The 16,063-nt window shown below is 48.4% G+C and overlaps 2 protein-coding genes across 2 annotated transcripts in view; one reads left to right on the top strand and one right to left on the bottom strand.

Annotated features, from left to right (window-relative positions):
* Nucleotides 1-497: 497 nt before the first annotated feature.
* Nucleotides 498-1,280, bottom strand: KCTD21 (potassium channel tetramerization domain containing 21). Its single transcript, XM_009809419.1, has one exon. The coding sequence runs from the start codon at nucleotides 1,278-1,280 to the stop codon at nucleotides 498-500; it is 783 nt and encodes a 260-aa protein (XP_009807721.1).
* An 8,065-nt stretch (nucleotides 1,281-9,345) lies between these two features.
* Nucleotides 9,346-16,063, top strand: part of USP35 (ubiquitin specific peptidase 35) — a 28,488-nt gene continuing 21,770 nt past the window's right edge. Inside the window, exon 1 of the mRNA XM_059823768.1 lies at nucleotides 9,346-9,360. The gene's annotated coding sequence lies outside the window, so the exon portion shown is untranslated. The remainder of the gene's footprint in view (nucleotides 9,361-16,063) is intronic.

A 16,063-nucleotide genomic window follows, 5' to 3' on the forward strand; every position in this document is an offset into this window, starting at 1 on the left:
GCAGATCCATCTGAGCTTCTTGAATGCTCCACACAGGTGATATGGCAAGACATGGAAAATGTGCCTCCCGGGCTGTCGTCTGTGCTGCAGCTCCATGGCATCTTTCACTGCATCTGATCTCCAGATGCTTTCCAAACCTTGATTACTGAACCCTCACATCACCCATGTAATATAGGTTAAGGATCATGCCCATTTTCCAACTGGAAAACGTAAGAAGGACAGAAGTTATGTGATTTTCCCCACAATTGTACAGCAGGCCAGAGGTGGAGGCAGAGACAGAACCAATCCCTAATTCAGGCGCTAGACAATATTCCTTCTGTCTAGAATATGGACGTATTCTGAAAGGTTGTATTGGTAAATACATTAAAGGAAAATCATCTCCCTGTTAGTGACTCTTAATCCAGATAAGCATGATTCTGAATTAGGCTGTAAGTGTGTTTTAAAGGGAAACACTTAACCTGTTATCTCCATGCTAGCATCAAAATAAACAGCCATTCCTACTTGTACCGAATTAGACGAATAATCTTATTATTCATGAAATCTGAAGTATGTGGATGAGAAGAATCTATGCAGAAACCATCACTCATGGCTATTTTTAGCACTTCTTCCACAAACACCTGGAAACTATTGATTTGCTTATTATCTGGCACCACCCAGAGTCTCTTTAAGTTCTGCCTGGTGTACTCCTCTTCGGGAAGACCTTCCACACTTGCAACCCAATCCAAGGTCAAATGGTTGGGGTCCTGCAGGTAGCTGGATATTGAAGAGAGGTTTCCGTTGAAGCAATAGTAAAGTTTGGAACCAAGAAGCTTGAGGAACAGACATGACGTGGAGAAGATATGAGCACTGAACACTTCCATGTTGGAGGAAGACAGGCTGTAGATCTGGGGTGCTTCTCGGACTGTGAAGTGAACAGTCTGGGTCTTCTGATCGAGGGTGATGTTGAGCATAGCATTCTTCTCCGCTTTAGAAAGCTCCACCTCCTTCTCCTGCAAGGCCTCAATCAGTGGCTGAATTTGATAAAAATCTACCTCCCGTCGAAGTAAGCCCATTTCCTGAAAGTCTTCGGGGAGGTCCAAGTGAGAAGTTCGTAAGAAGTTCAGGATATAGCGGAAGATTTTGCCATCTCTGTCGATAAAGCAGTTGCCTTGGCTGTCCTTCTTGGTTGGGATCTTCCCGCTAAACATGGCCCCCAGCATGGAGTCTGGAAAGCTAGTCAGGGTGGACAGAGAGGTGGTATAGAGTTTTCCTCCAACATTGAGCGTGATGGGTTCTGACATGATGGAAAAGTCACGATGCTGGGACTAATTCTAAAAAAAAAATGAAAAAAAAAAAATCCAACACCACACATTTAGTTGCATTTACCTGTTTGAAAGGTTAAACTACAGAGATAAAGAGTCCTAAATATAGAAGGGTAACTACATGGCAAGAATTTGTCATAGAAATTAGAAGTGGGGAATCACTTTTCCAGGTTGTATCTTGAGAACAAGCGTAAGGATGTTTTTTCTCCTAACGACTTGAACAGAACTTTGTTCAGTTCAGTTTAGTGCCAGAAATCACAAGTCTTCCAAAACTTTACGGTCATGCTAAAAGTGAAATATCTCCCGTGGATGCCTACAGCAAAATGACTGCTGACTTGAAAGCAAGAGTTGTGTCCTGGGCTCACCTGATCCCATCTCCCTTGTGAACACAGAATTTAGACGGGAAAAAAAGGACAAGACAAGAACTGGACACATCGCAACATCGCCCATGGCATCCGAAGATACAGTTAAAGCAAGAAAGCTGTTGCAGCAGGATCCCCTGACACATGTTTGAGTGCAGTCATCCTAGCAGGGAGCCAGCGAGCAGTGCTGCTGTAAGCACACGGAAGTCTGTTGGTTCCATTCAGTAAAAAAAACCACCAAGCTTTCTCCTTCCAATGTGCTTTACCTTAGAAAACATTTCCTTATTAACTGGGGCCATATCCCAGTTGATGTAGTTTCCACTCAGCTTCTCTGCAATCAGCTGAGATGAACAGAGGATGTGATTTTATGGTGCAGATAAGCATCACTGCCTCTGGAAGGGACATACCTCCTTCACCCTCCACCATACCTTCCTCCTCCCTTATGCCAGCTCTGGTACTTATCTGACCCCACAGTGAGCCAGTTTAGGGAGAAAAAACATAATTTTCTATTCAGGATATGTTTCTGCTACATCTTGGAACCAGATGAATGCCAGAGCTGGTGCAAGGGAAGAGGAAGGAGCTACGTAGCCCTTTCCATTGCAGATCAGCTCAGCTGCCTTGAAAAGCTGGGCCGTCATTCCTGCTAGCTGAGGACCTGCATATCTGTTTTCCCTTGTTTGCTGAATCCAAATCAAACAACAGGTCATTCCCAGTTTTATTGTTGACTTAATCAGCAAGAAACCCACCAGTGTTTGCTTGTAGAGGTAGGAGGTGGCTCTTGCCATAGTAACTACGGTCATTCAACAGAAAGCCGCCCAACAGCTCCCTTAAAATTAAACTTAAGTGCAGGCATTTTCCTAACTAGTCATGGAATAATCATAGACACTATGACACTATTATCAGCTCTGGAGTCACGGCAAAATACAGATAGGAAGAACGTCATCCCATGCTGGAATATCAATTCTTTTATGGCTGCTAAAACCCAAATAATAGTGTTGATGGCACCCTAAAACAAACATGCCTCTAGATAGTAAGCACATTTTACTATGAAAAACTTGCCCAACCTAAGGCAGCTAATCAACAGGTCAAAGGAGAAACTGTATTTCACTCCTGGTTTAAGACTAACATTCCACTCTGTTCTTTAGCCTGCTTTAGCCCTTAGCACACAGCATATATCTCACTGCACAATAATTAATGGAAAGAAGCCGATCTCTAAATCCACTGAGTGCTTTGCCTTTGTATCCCTTAGTCCCATGTGTCCAACAAAATGGGCAAATAAAGATGCATGCATAGGCCAACGCAAGACCCTGCCTACGCCCATGACCAAAGACCATCCTCAGCCAAATACACCCTAGAAAAAGCTATTTGTTCCAGTGCTAAACTCCCCCTAGCACTGTAGTCTCAGTGTACTTCCCACTCTTGAAGAGTTCTACCCAATTTAGCATCAAGGAGCTGTTTAAAACTGATCATATAGAGGCTTCAACTGGTCTAATTCTGTAGTACAAGTGGCTGCTGTGTATTTTTTTCCCCTAAGGGATTGCAATATGTCTGTAAAGGCATTGCTACAAGCACAATCTGACATTCACAAAACCAGCCTAAAATGGATTTTACTTTTTTTCAAATTTCATCAAACAGAAGCATTCCCTACCTCTCCCTGCAAGTAACACATCCTGTAGATGCAGGACTGACAGTGACCCCAAAGGCTATGTTTGTTGCTTCCCATCTCTGCTACCCCTCAGGCTGCTTTAGACTAAACAACCCAAATTTTTCTGTTCTTTCTTTATAGGTCATGTTTTCAGATTTTTGAGCCCAAGCCTGCCTATCTGCACCACGGGAGTAGTTTTCTCATGCTTTGTGCCAGCCTTATCCAGATGCAGAGCGAGATGTTCCCCTCGATGTGTATGTGACAGGCTTCACTTGGCAAAGTCCATTGGCAAGAGTCACGACCTAAAGACCACCGGATGCTCCAAAGATACAGATTTTAATTTCAAACTCAACATCCACCTTAAGTTTATTCTGATCCAAAGACTCACTGGCTATATGCATTGAATGAGAGGCAGACATCTCAATCCAATCTGAACAGATAGTATTAAAATATCTTGTAAGTGGTTTCTTTATCAGCAGTCTCAAAAGGGAATGGGGAGGTCCAAAATAAAAGCAAGCTGGTGTCCTGAGAGACTGAAATCCAGCCTGTATGGATCTGTAGACTGCCAACAAAATATGGCAGTAACATGAGCTCTTTGAAGCCGAAGACCACATCTGTGCTGCCAGCAACAGCATCAGAAATTTGACCAAGCTTTAGCTCTGGTATTGGAAGAGTTGTGGGTATAGTAGCACAGAGCTCAGCAGACACGGCATTACCCCCTCCCTGTGTGGGCTCTGCTCCTCTCCCACCTCTGGACGCCGCTCAGACACGTGCCCTGACCAGCCTATTCTGCTTATGGCTATTCTGCAGTCTACAGACCCATACAGGCTGGATTTCAGTCTCCCAGGTCACCAGCTTGCTTTTATTTTGGACCTCCCCATTCCCGCCCGCACTGGATTCAATTTCAGACATTTAATGATGCAAACATCTGGCCCACGGATAAGGCTGCAGGATCACTATTCCACAGCTGACGTTCATAAGCTGGAATCAACATCTAACAAGTTAATCATCTGCTTTTGCTTAATTCATCCCATTACTTGCAGGTTTGTATTCTTCATAGTGTGAAGATGAATCTGATAGTCTGGCAACCTCGGAAGACCCAAAACCACAGCACAAATCAGCACACATATGTCTGCTGGATTCATCATCAACCTGGACTTAATGCATTGACCAACCAGTGTACTTGACAGTAGCTGGGGAAAGCTGCTTTTTTCTTATAAACTTGTTTATGAAAAAAGCTTTTCATAAGCTCATAAAAAATAAAATTAATTGGATTATCAGCTTTCTCTCTTTGCTCATCCAACCAGCACTGGCAGTCCCTACCTCTGTTTATCAGGCCTGGGTACTTTGCTAATGCAATATAAAGGTTGTCCAAGAATACAGCACGGAAATCACTTCTGCTTGGTGGCGTTTCTGCAAAGAGGAGGTACCAAGAGAGCATCTGATCTTGGACATGGGTGGCTATAACCTGCAGTCACCAAGGACAAGTATGAATTGGGTTATGGATTTTGGAAGCAAAGAATTATGCTAAAGCTTTTCGTGTAGCTGCTCCCCATGTAGCAGTTAAAATTCATTCAAATTAGATCAGCTAGAGATCTAATTTGAGAGTTGACGATGCAAATTTGGCTGAAGAGCACAGGATTTATTTTGTGCTTTTAGAGTGACTTGTATTTGAATATATCTTTCTTTTTAAAACAGATGTATTTAATATCATGGGGAAAAAAATCTACAGTTGATTTAAAGTCATAATCTTTTCAGGTGATGTAAACTGAGAGAAACAACCAGGGGTGAACTTTTTGGAAAAGTCAAACTCCTGAACAGAAGCTGCTGCCTGAGCATCTGAGCATTTCAACAGACCAGGGTTTGTAAATCTTAACTTGGGTTTTACTCACAGGAGCATCCTCGGCAGATGCATAGAGAACATTTCTGTAATGACCTTCTACCCCACGAGCAAACAATTAGTTCGAACCTGGGAGCGATGAGAGCTGACACAGCAGGAAGCTATGAAAGAGCATGTGAAATGACAAAATCTACCTGTTTTCACTTATTGATGCCTTCACATATTTAGAATCATCAGCTCGGTTCCTTCATTATCCATAACACTTCCTTTGTTTAATCATTTTAAATGTAGAACAGCTTTGGATAAGGTTATTTCCCCTCTTATGTATTCATCACATTTAAGAGTGCTTTAATTAGCTAATAAATAAACTTCTGTACACATAATTTAACAGAGTGCCTGTTTTGCCCAACTTGGCAAAAAACCCCAAGTGTACAAGTAATCATAAAAAAAAAAAAGCGTTAGTCGCGATTTGCCAACATAAGTAAAATGTAAAGGAATGGCACAAATATTACTACGTATTTAACCACTCTGAAAATGGGTATAGCTGTAGTCTATCCTTTTTAGCCAAAAAATGCAGTTTAATGGAAAGTCTAAAGTTAAAAATATGTTTATATGCTTTTCAGAAAGACATGGATCTTTCCTTAAGACATACATACATATACATATATATATAAAATTTTTAACAGGATTTTTCTGGTTACTTATTCAGATAAAAAATGATAACTTAAATCGTTCCAGTTAAAAATCATCTACCCCGAAACAGCAAGTTTATGAAACACCGAAAAGATAGATATACCTGGTTCTGTTTAACCGTCTCATTGAAGATTTGAAGAAAACTCCCTCTGCATTATCAAAATAACGCTAATACTAGTTTAGCCGAAGCTATAAATAGCAGCAGGGCAGAGAAAAGATACTAAACAGATCAGAAAACAAACCAAGAAGTTTTTATTTGGGAACACGTGTAGCATTGCCTTGATTTCCCTGGCAAGTAAACCCAAATACAAGTATTTCTTGGCAAGATATTGCTTGGAAAAAGCAGCAGTAATCAATTGCAAGCAGAGATTTCACTTTACAAGTGGCAGGGAAGGAAAATGAATCAATTCTTTGGGATTTCAGAGGCAACGCCTAAGACGGGGTTAACAGGCTGATCCTAGTGCCGTTCAGAGGATCTGATTAATGAAATTCATTAAACACAGGGCAGCAAAGCAAGAGCTGTAATTTGGCAGGAGTGGATCACGATGAGTTATTAAAAGAGGGTTTCCAAAGTCCATCCCACAGGTTGCTTACGGCCTCTGGGGCCTTTACATGTGCCATTGAAGGCATTAAAAGTTGTAGCATCCCCTGAAAAATGAGTTAATGGATGCTGTGACAGCGACGGCGTCTTTTGCTGCCAGACGTAGCGATACGTGGCCATTTACACAGTCATTGCCCCTGGTTTTGATTTCATACATAAAGTATTGCACTGCTGGTTAATATTATAGTGTAGCCTTCAATAGCCCACCCATAAAACATTCCTCCACGACCAAAACTTTGGAAACCTGTATTTGAGACAGTGAAATATGTGCAGCTCTGTTAAGAAACAGTTGAGGAGTAACAATAAACTGCAAAGTACACACACAGCGAAAAAGAAAAAAAAAAAAAAAAAGGAGATTAATTATTTAGGCCGGCACAATGAAGGATGCCTAAGTGGCAATAAAATGAAAGCAAGCCGGGGACATTTCTGCTAAGCACCAGGAAGAGCAGCCGGACTAAAAACCTCTCTGGCTTTTTGAGTATTGCCCAAGAGAGCTGGTGAAAGCCACATCAGCTGGATAAATGTTACGAGAGGCTGATCAGGTAATGCATTATAGGAATTAATTCGGCATTGGGAGGGGCAGGATTGATTTCAGCTAAAAAGGGGGTATGAAAAAAGAAATATCTGGGCACCTGTATGGCAGCTGGAGACTTGAAATGCGGTTCGGCGGGAGAAGATGGTTGTTTGGAGGATGGGGCTCCGGTCTGCTTCATTAGAGTGCGTTAATGGCTAACGCATAATTAGGCAAAGATACTTCTTTCTGCGCAACGCTCGTTCTGCTTTGGGTGTCGCCCCAAATTCCCCACCCTCGGCACGTATCGCTTTGCTCCATCGCATCTTACCGAAACCCGCGTTTGGCTTTGAGGTAAGAATTCCAGTTTCCACGAAACGCCCGAGTCCTGAGAAAAAAACCTTCACGAAGCCGTGACCTGCAGATCAGCCCCGTGGCATTTGCTGCGACGGTACCTGCAGACCAGTTTTGTGCCTTGTGCCTTCTCAAGGGGACGATTTCGCAGAGGGAATCCAGACCCTCAGCTAGGAGTTTGTACCCTGCTGTGTTACGGGGGCTGCAGACGAGGCAGTTTGAAGCTTAGAAGTCGCCCCATGACAGGTAAGAGAAAAGTAATAATAATAAAAGAACAAATATAAACCAAATAGTATTTAGGGGATAAAAAAAAAAAGATAAAAAACTCAGTGGACCACTTACCTAGCCGGCAGCAGCCAGCAGGCATCAAGCGAGAGCTGGGTTTAAGGAAGGATTTGGGACAAAATCCATCACAAGGACGGATTCACCCTCCCTTCACGTGTCCCTGATGCACATTTATTTATCTCAGCTCATCTTAAACTACAGAAGGTTAAACATTTGTAGTTTAAACTACACCCTATATGCTTATTTATAGTAATCTCAGAGAGGAAAACTCGTGTTTTCCCATCACTGCAGGATGGACCCACCTAATTTTGGACCTTGGGTTAATATTAGCCCCTCCAATAATTATAGTGCAGCACTTAGAGGCTTAAAATGCAGTTGGTGAAGCAGAGCGTGGCGTGTCTGCCAGGAGCAATATATCCCGAAACGCGGCGCTGGGGGTGGGGGAAGGAGCTGCTTTTTGGTTCGGGACTGCTGTGAGCCACTGGAAATTTCCAGCCGGCGTTCGGGGAAAGGCCGCTCACCCCCGAGGCTGGCGCAGGGGACGCTGGCGCGGGGGACACGGGGGACGAGCTCCGGGAGGGGACTCAAACTCCCAGCAGGCGCGTGGCAGGAAACAACGGCTCAGCCTTCCCTTCTCGCCGTAAGACAGGATCGGTGTCGATCTGCCGGTGGCTGCGATACCCGGCGATGGACACGCCGACTATCCACCTTCGGAGAGCAGCTGCTTACCCACCACTTACTTATATTTATTTATATTCCATTTTCTAACCGTGCTTCGTTAGACACGGAAACGCTCCTCTGCCAACGAGACGCACGGACAACGGGAAAGCGTGAACGGGAGTTTCGTAACATCCCCGGTTCGTTGTGGGTGGGATGCTGTGTGTCCATCCCTTCCCAGACCTGCACCTCGATGCCCTTGAGCATCTCCTGGGCTGCTTGCTTAGGGATGCAGGTGAATGCAAAAGGCTGCGCGTCCGGCTCTCTGCAGATGCTGAATTTATGCAATAAAGAGAAGGGGGTAGGGAGACAGGGGTAGGAAAATAGAGCTGGTGCTCAGTTAGTAAGAGGAAGGAGCGATATAAAACAAAGGTCAGGCTCCTCTTGAGGGAAGAGGAATGAAAGCCGCAGTGCACGGCGGGGAGGAGGAGACCGAAACGAAGGTTAACTGCTACTGAAGGAGAACGGCAGAAGACAAGATGGAGGGGGAGAGGGAGTGCAGAGCCGGAGAGATGCGGCTGCAGCGAGGTTTGGAGAATAAAAGCCAAAGTGCTGCGGTGCTCGGTGCTCTCCCGGCGTGACCTCCGACACCCGCGGGCTCAGGGGCTGCTGCGTGGGCAATGCAGATTGCCAGAAGGGCACAGGCACCGGCTGCCAGGAGGGAGCCCGTTCGGGGTCTCATGGCAGGGGGAGCATCGCTTTTCCTTCCAAGCAGCTGCTGTAACCCTTGTACAGTCCAATATACCAATTTAATACCAGCCCCGGCAAAGGTTTTCACTGATTTCTCATGTCCTGTCGCAGCATCCCCATGGGTATCACTTGGCACCCTTGGAGTATCTTCCAGATACTCTTTCTGTCTGTCTTGGACCACTTCATCCGCACACGTGGTAGACCACCACCTGCGGACTGCTCGATGCCCGCACGGGCTGCTTCAGCATCCGCCCCATCTCCCACCGACACCATCGCACCCGGGGGATTAAGAGGGCGGCTAAGTGCCGGCACGGATGCAGCTGCACGCTAGCGAAAAGCACTCAGAAATAACACGAACCAGGTAGGTGCCCTCCAGAATGAGACCCTCCGCAGGGTACGGCTCATGCGTGTGGCCCACCCGCCGTCGGGGGCTGGCTGGACACAGAGCCAGCGGCGGGTGTGGGCAGACAGGGCTCGGATTTGGGAAAGTGCTGTAAATCCTGTAATTTTGGAGATGTTTCATTGAAAGCGGGTGGGGGGATGCAAAGTTTGCAGAGCGGCGCTGAGCCCTACCCTGTTTAGGGGAGCAGTGGGTATGGTTCCTCCCTACACAGCCCGGCTTTCGCATTGTTAAATGAGCTTAAAATACTAAAATGATAACCCCAAAGCCCCCCGGAGTGGGGCACCACCCGTCCTTCCCGCATCCCACAGCCTTTCTCCGCGGAGCAGCAGCGCGCCTCAGTTTCCCCGTCTCGGGGGTGTGCGGTGGGGCGACCCCGGCCCTTCCCAGGCCCCCCAGCCGGGCGGGTCCCCCCCGCCCCGCCGCCGTACCCACCTCGCCCCCTCCAGCCGCCGAGCCCCGCCGCTGACGGGCGCCGCGGGAGGCGGAGGCGGCGGCGGGAGGAGGAAGCGGGGGGCGCGGCGCGGCGCGGCCCGCGCTGGGATTTGTAGTTCGCCGCCGCCCTCGGCCCGGCCCCGGCGCTGCCCCGCAGCACTGCGGCTCTCCGCCGGCCCCGCCACAGCCGTACGGGCCCGGCCCGGGCACGGGGGGGGTGAGGCGGGGCGGGGGGGAGGGAGCGGGGAGGGGGACTCGGGGGGCGGGGGGGGTGCGGGGGGAAGGGGTGCTTGGAAGGGGGGCGGGGGGGTCTGGGGTGAGGGGTGCAGGAGGGGGAGTCGGGGAAGGGGGTGCAGGAGGGATGCAGGAGGGGTGCTCGAGGTGAGGGGTGCAGGAGGGGTTCTTGGGGTGAGGGATGCAGGAGGGTGCTCAGGGTGAGGGGTGCAGGAGGGTGCTCAGGGAAGGGGGTGCAGGAGGGCTGCTCGGGGAAAGGGGTGCAGGAGGGATGCAGGAGGGGTGCTCGAGGTGAGGGATGCAGGAGGGGTTCTTGGGGTGAGGGGTGCAGGAGGGATGCTCGGGGTGAGGGGTGCAGGAGGGTGCACAGGGAAAGGGGTGCAGGAGGGATGCAGGAGGGATGCTCAGGGTGAGGGGTGCAGGAGGGTGCACAGGGAAAGGGGTGCAGGAGGGATGCTCGGGGAAGGGGGTGCAGGAGGGATGCTCGGGGTGAGGGGTGCAGAAGGGGTGCTCAGGGTGAGGGGTGCAGGAGGGATGCTCGGGAAAGGGGGTGCAGGAGGGATGCTCGGGAAAGGGGGTGCAGGAGGGATGCTCGGGGTGAGGGGTACAGGAGGGGTGCTCAGGGTGAGGGGTGCAGGAGGGATGCTCGGGAAAGGGGGTGCAGGAGGGATGCAGGAGGGGTGCTCGGGGTGAGGGGTGCAGGAGGGTGCACAGGGGAAGGGGGTGCAGGAGGGGTGCTCAGGGTGAGGGGTGCAGGAGGGTGCTCGGGGAAAGGGGTGCAGGAGGGGTGCAGGAAGGTGCTCAGGGAAGGGGGTGCAGGAGGGTGCTCAGGGAAGGGGGTGCAGGAGGGTGCTCGGGGAAAGGGGTGCAGGACGGGTGCTCACAGTGAGGGGTGCAGGAGGGGTAGTCAGGGAAAGGGGTGCAGGAGGGGTTCTTGGGGTGAGGGGTGCAGGAGGGATGCTCGGGGAAAGGGGTGCAGAAGGGATGCTCGGGGTGAGGGGTGCAGGAGGGGTGCTCGGGGAAGGGGGTGCAGGAGGGTGCTCAGGGAAAGGGGGTGCAGGAGGGATGCAGGAGGGGTGCTCGGGGTGAGGGATGCAGGAGGGATGCTTGGGGTGAGAGGTGCGGGAGGGTGCACAGGGGAAGGGGGTGCAGGAGGGGTGCTCAGGGTGAGGGATGCAGGAGGGGTAGTCAGGGGAAGGGGTGCAGGAGGGGCTGTCGGGAGTCGGGATGCAGGAGATTGCTCGGGAATCGGGCTGCTCAGAGGGAGGGGTGTTTGGGGGAAGGGGTGCAGGAGGGAAGTTTTGGGGAAAGGGCTGCAGAAGGGATGCTCAAAGGGAGGGGTGCTCGAGGGAAGGGGTACCGGAGGGGTGTTTGGGGGTCGGGCTGCTCAGAGGGAGGGATGCTCGGTGGAAAGGGATGCTCAGGGGGAGCGAAGCTTGGGATCGGGATGCTTGGGGGTCGGGATGCAGGAGGGATCCTCGGGGTCGCAATGCAGGAGGGATGTTCAGGGGTCGGGATGCAGGAAGGAGCTGGGAGTAAGGGCTGCTTGGGGGTCAGGATTCAGTCGGGGTTCTCAGGAACTGGGATGCTCAGAGGGAGGGATGCTTGGGGAAGGGGTACAGGAGGGGTGCTCGGGGGTTGTGATGCAGGGGGGTTACTCGGAGGGCTGCATGGGGGTTGGGATATAAAAGAGGGCTTGGAGGGGGGTATGCGGGAAGGGTGGTTGGAGTAAGGATGCTCGGAGGGTCGGGATGCAGGAAGAATGCTCAAGGGAGGGATGCTTGAAGAGAAGGGTCCTTGAGGGATGCTTAGGAGTCAGGATTCCCGGTGGGATGCTCAGAGAGGGATGCTCTGTGGTCAGGATGCAGGAAGGAACCCTGGAGGAAGGATGCTCGAGGATTTGGGTGTTTGGGGGTCAAGCTACAGGATGCTTGGAGGGAGGGATACAGGAGCAAGGTTGGCACACGGGGGTGTGTGCTTTTCCCTGGTGCCTGCAGGGCTTTGCAAACCTGTTTGTAGGGCAGCGTCTTGTTATGAGGAACTGGCCAAGATGGGTTCAGGTTTTCCTCAAGGAAGCTGACCTGGGGAGAGAAACCCAGGGATGTTCCCATCCCATAAGGAGTCAAAAGGCCCTAAAAGCGAGGACCAAATTCAGAGCAGTCCAGATCCAAACCCCTTTCAGGTTAAATCTGTCCTGGCTTTGACTTTGCAGGTGTTAAAGAATAAAAGCAGAGGTTGGCATCTTGCGTATTTGCCACTTTTATGAGGTTTTCAAAACGCTTTCGGAACTAAACTATGTCCTGCTGTATCATGGGACTCACGGCAGAGAAATTTCAACTGCATGCCCTACCTCAGGCTGAAAGGATGTGGCAAGGGGCTAAGCCTTCACCTGGGGAGGAGGTTCAAAATGCCTTGGAAGTCTTTGTGATGGAGTGCGTAAAATTTGCTATGATCTCACTTTGCCTTCCTGGCTGCTGGATTGGCTGATGCAAAGCCAAATATGTTGGGGGCTGGAGGCAAACTGATATCATACCCCATTTTTCCTGAAGGCACCACCAAAAAATTGGAGATCTCTGTATCTCCAAGCAGGGAGGCAATGTCTGATGAATCCCAACTAGTGTTGGCAGTGTCGGCCCTTGGTCCGGTATGCTTTGGTGAACAGGACGTGGTTTTTCCCTGGGTTATATCCAGGGGTTTAATTTCTATACACAGACAAAAGCAGACAGAAATCTGAAGAAAGGAGAGTGATGTTAATGCTATAAATACCTTCAAGAAAAAAAACAGCTTTCCGGAGGAGATGTATTTACAGTCTCCAGGGATGATAATAGAAGGGATGCTGGTCTGAAGGTCACTGCAGGATCCGGGCGTTCCCAGTATAAAGTCCCGTGGAAGTAGGGTAGCATGGCGCTGGCTGAGAGCTGTGGCTAGGAAGGAAAGCAGAAGGTTTTTGGGGGAAGAAAAGGAAGATATGTTCATCTGGAGGATGTGAGGAGGAGTGATGATCCTGGGAAAACTTACCTACTGCGGCCAGGACAAAGCTTTTGGGCATCCAAAGCCAAATATATTCAGAAAATGAAAAAGCAACTGGGGTGGGTTATTTTTGTCTGTGGTTGGTGCTGGGCTTAGCCATAAAGCCAGTGGTTTTTCACTGCTGGTCTAGTGGTTAGAGCAAGTCCTGCCTTCTGTGCCTTTCTCTGCTGCTGGTTTTCAAGGCAGCGGGAGAGAGGAATTTAATTCCTTGTGCCTTGCTTTCTGCAGCCATGCCAGGGTGGCTGATAATACGCTAGTGATGGTTTTGAGATGCTTTATTAGGAAAGGATGCCGGTACGTATTAAGAGATGCATGTATGTAGCTGTTGACCGGAGGGGAGGAACGGAGCTGGGAGGAGGAGTCTGTCCGCAGAAAGAGAGGATGAAATGTCAGGGCCTTGGGCTTTATTTGGTATTATTGCGCTGATCGCTTTGACATCCAACCAAAGCCTTTTTTTTTTTTTTTATTCGATGACTGGGTGCCTAATAGCAAGAAACACAGAGCAAGAGAAGAGACTGGGGGAGCTGTGTGCACCAAAGGGGTCAAAGCAGCAGCGCTGGAGAAATGAGAGAGCAGGGCAGCTAAGATAGCTGGGTAGGGCAGCCAGCCCAGCACTGTCGTCCATGAATTATGGCCATGGTAGGTCCCTTGGAGATGGCTGATAGAATTGTATGGTGTGGCCAAACATACTTAGAATGTTTTAGAGGAAAAAGGAATTGATGAAACACGTGGTACTGCAGAAGAAAGGAAAAGGGTCTGCGGTGGTCTGTGGGTCTGAAGCATCAACAGAATTTAGTGAAGGTAGGGACTACTGCGTGCTGAATTTAGGCTGATTGCAAATAGGTGTCTTTTGGTTAGTTATTTTTTAGGCACCTCTTAGAAAAGTGTGTGGCCACAGGAGAGAAACTCCCTATTCCCGAGTCGGAGCTCCTGACGTACAGCAAAGCCATGCAAGATGCCAACAGTCCGGTTGGGTGACGATGCTCAAATAAATCTTTACTCTCCGGAGAGGACAGAAAGCTGCCGAGCAGCGTGGAAGGTCCTGCAGAGCGTGGGGACAACCTCCTGCTCCAAATCTGCTGCTGCTGCTGAAGGGGAATCTCCATTGGTGCTGTACTGAAGGACAGTTCCGATTCAGAACAACAGAAGACAAGAAAGCACGAAGAGCCTTGCCAGCCAAAAGTAATTAGCTCTAGTGAGTAGGAGACACGCAACACAAGTGCAATCTGTCCCTGGAAAGCAGTTTGGGACAGGAAGTGAAGAATATGTGATCTCCTTGAAAAGAGAAGGTGAATTTCGAAAGGCAGATTATAATTAAATGCAAAAAATTTGGCCAGGCTTCTGTGCTGGTGATTTTTCCGTTATGACTGCAGATGGGTAGAGTCTCACTTCTGTTTCGAAACGAATATTTAACCTATTGCATCTCCTTGAGCGAATCGTTTGATCTGGATGTGCCTCAATATTTCATATTGCTACAACAGCGTGAATGATATCTGCCGTGTCGCTTAAGTGAGATAGATATTCCCTTGTGCATATTCCTATAGATATTGTTTGTAGGCTGGTGGGCTCTATTTCGGTTGAAGCCTCCAGGCACTATGACGTTGCAAATAATATATAAGGTGGGCTGAGGCTTTAGGGAATAATGAGTAGCTGGATGTGAAATAATTAAGAAAGAAGTAAAGAGAGAAGCAGCAATTGTGTCATTGGGAGGACTCGAGATAGGAACCACAGCTTTAAGTCGCTGTGAGCGCTTGTATACACAGAAGATCATTGAATTGGAATCACATCACTTACATTAATTGGGGTTATTTAGGTAGAAAAACTAGTTCTCAGCTAAATGAAGGGTATAACCAGATGTGTAAATTATACTAGATCACGGGGAGGCAGAAGTAGGAGGTGCAGTAGCATGGATGAGGGCCCAGCAGTGGCCTTTGTTTGATGATTTCCAACTCTGTAGGGAAATTGCAATTTCTTCCTAGTTATTTAGAGGACTTTTTAGCCTTTTAGAAAAATGCTCATAGCGAAGCAATAAGAACAACTGACTGTGACTGTCCGATACCTGCTGGTCAGGCTGTATCTATTGGATGTGGTAATGATGAGTTGCAGGCTGTGGTTTCCCCTCCTTGGCTGGATCAACAGGCAGGTGCTTTGGACCAAAAAAAAATCCCTTTGCCTATGAATTAAGGGGACATTTTTTCCCTGCAAAAAAATCATTAGGACACACAATTACTCTGATGTTCCTGGAAAACAGACCGAGAGAGGTGTGTGACAACAGAAGCTGGTCCTTTTAAGAAGTTGTATACCAAGTCATGGCAAATTTTGTAGACGTTTTAAAGAATACAGTATTTTTTGTGCAGTGTTTTGTGCTCTAGCAAGGCACTGTGTGCCCTCACTTCCAAACTGCAGCAGCTCAGCATGCTGCAGGATTGAGCCCTAATTGCTTAGCTGCCTGGAGGATGCAGCAAGAATAACAGTAATGTCTTGGCTGACATGAAAGAAACCATTTGAGCAGGAGTTAAGGACAATAAAAGGTGAGTCTTGTTTCTGTACTTCCAGGCCTCCAGAGAATTCAGGGAAGTAGATGATGATTTCTTCTTCTTTGTAAGTAAGAAGCAAATCACTTTATTTATCAGTCTATGTTTGGATGGTGGGATGTTTTTCCTCCTTTAGTGGTATTTATCAAACTATATATGATGCCATTGTAGGAAATGTGCTGAATTTATTACCAAGATTTCCTAACAGTAAGGTACATCGCAGATCTGTGTTTTCAGAGCTTTGTAAGATCTGGGGTGCAGGAACTGCTGCTGCATTCTGCAAAAACCACTAAGGAGCCTTTACTGGAAATCTGCTGCTGGCAGGGATAAGGGAATGAATTGATTTAGAAGTAATTGGATAGACTTCAATTGAAATGAATCCTAACTAAAGAAAAAACAGGCAGAAGAGAAATATAAGGACACCTCTGAAG

This window comes from Gavia stellata, chromosome 1 (genome assembly GCF_030936135.1).
Source record: "Gavia stellata isolate bGavSte3 chromosome 1, bGavSte3.hap2, whole genome shotgun sequence".
Classification (NCBI taxonomy): Eukaryota; Metazoa; Chordata; class Aves; order Gaviiformes; family Gaviidae; genus Gavia; species Gavia stellata.

Bases quoted from the DNA above. Each gene is read 5' to 3' on its own strand.
- KCTD21 (XM_009809419.1), bottom strand. From the start codon at position 1,280: ATGTCAGAACCCATCACGCTCAATGTTGGAGGAAAACTCTATACCACC.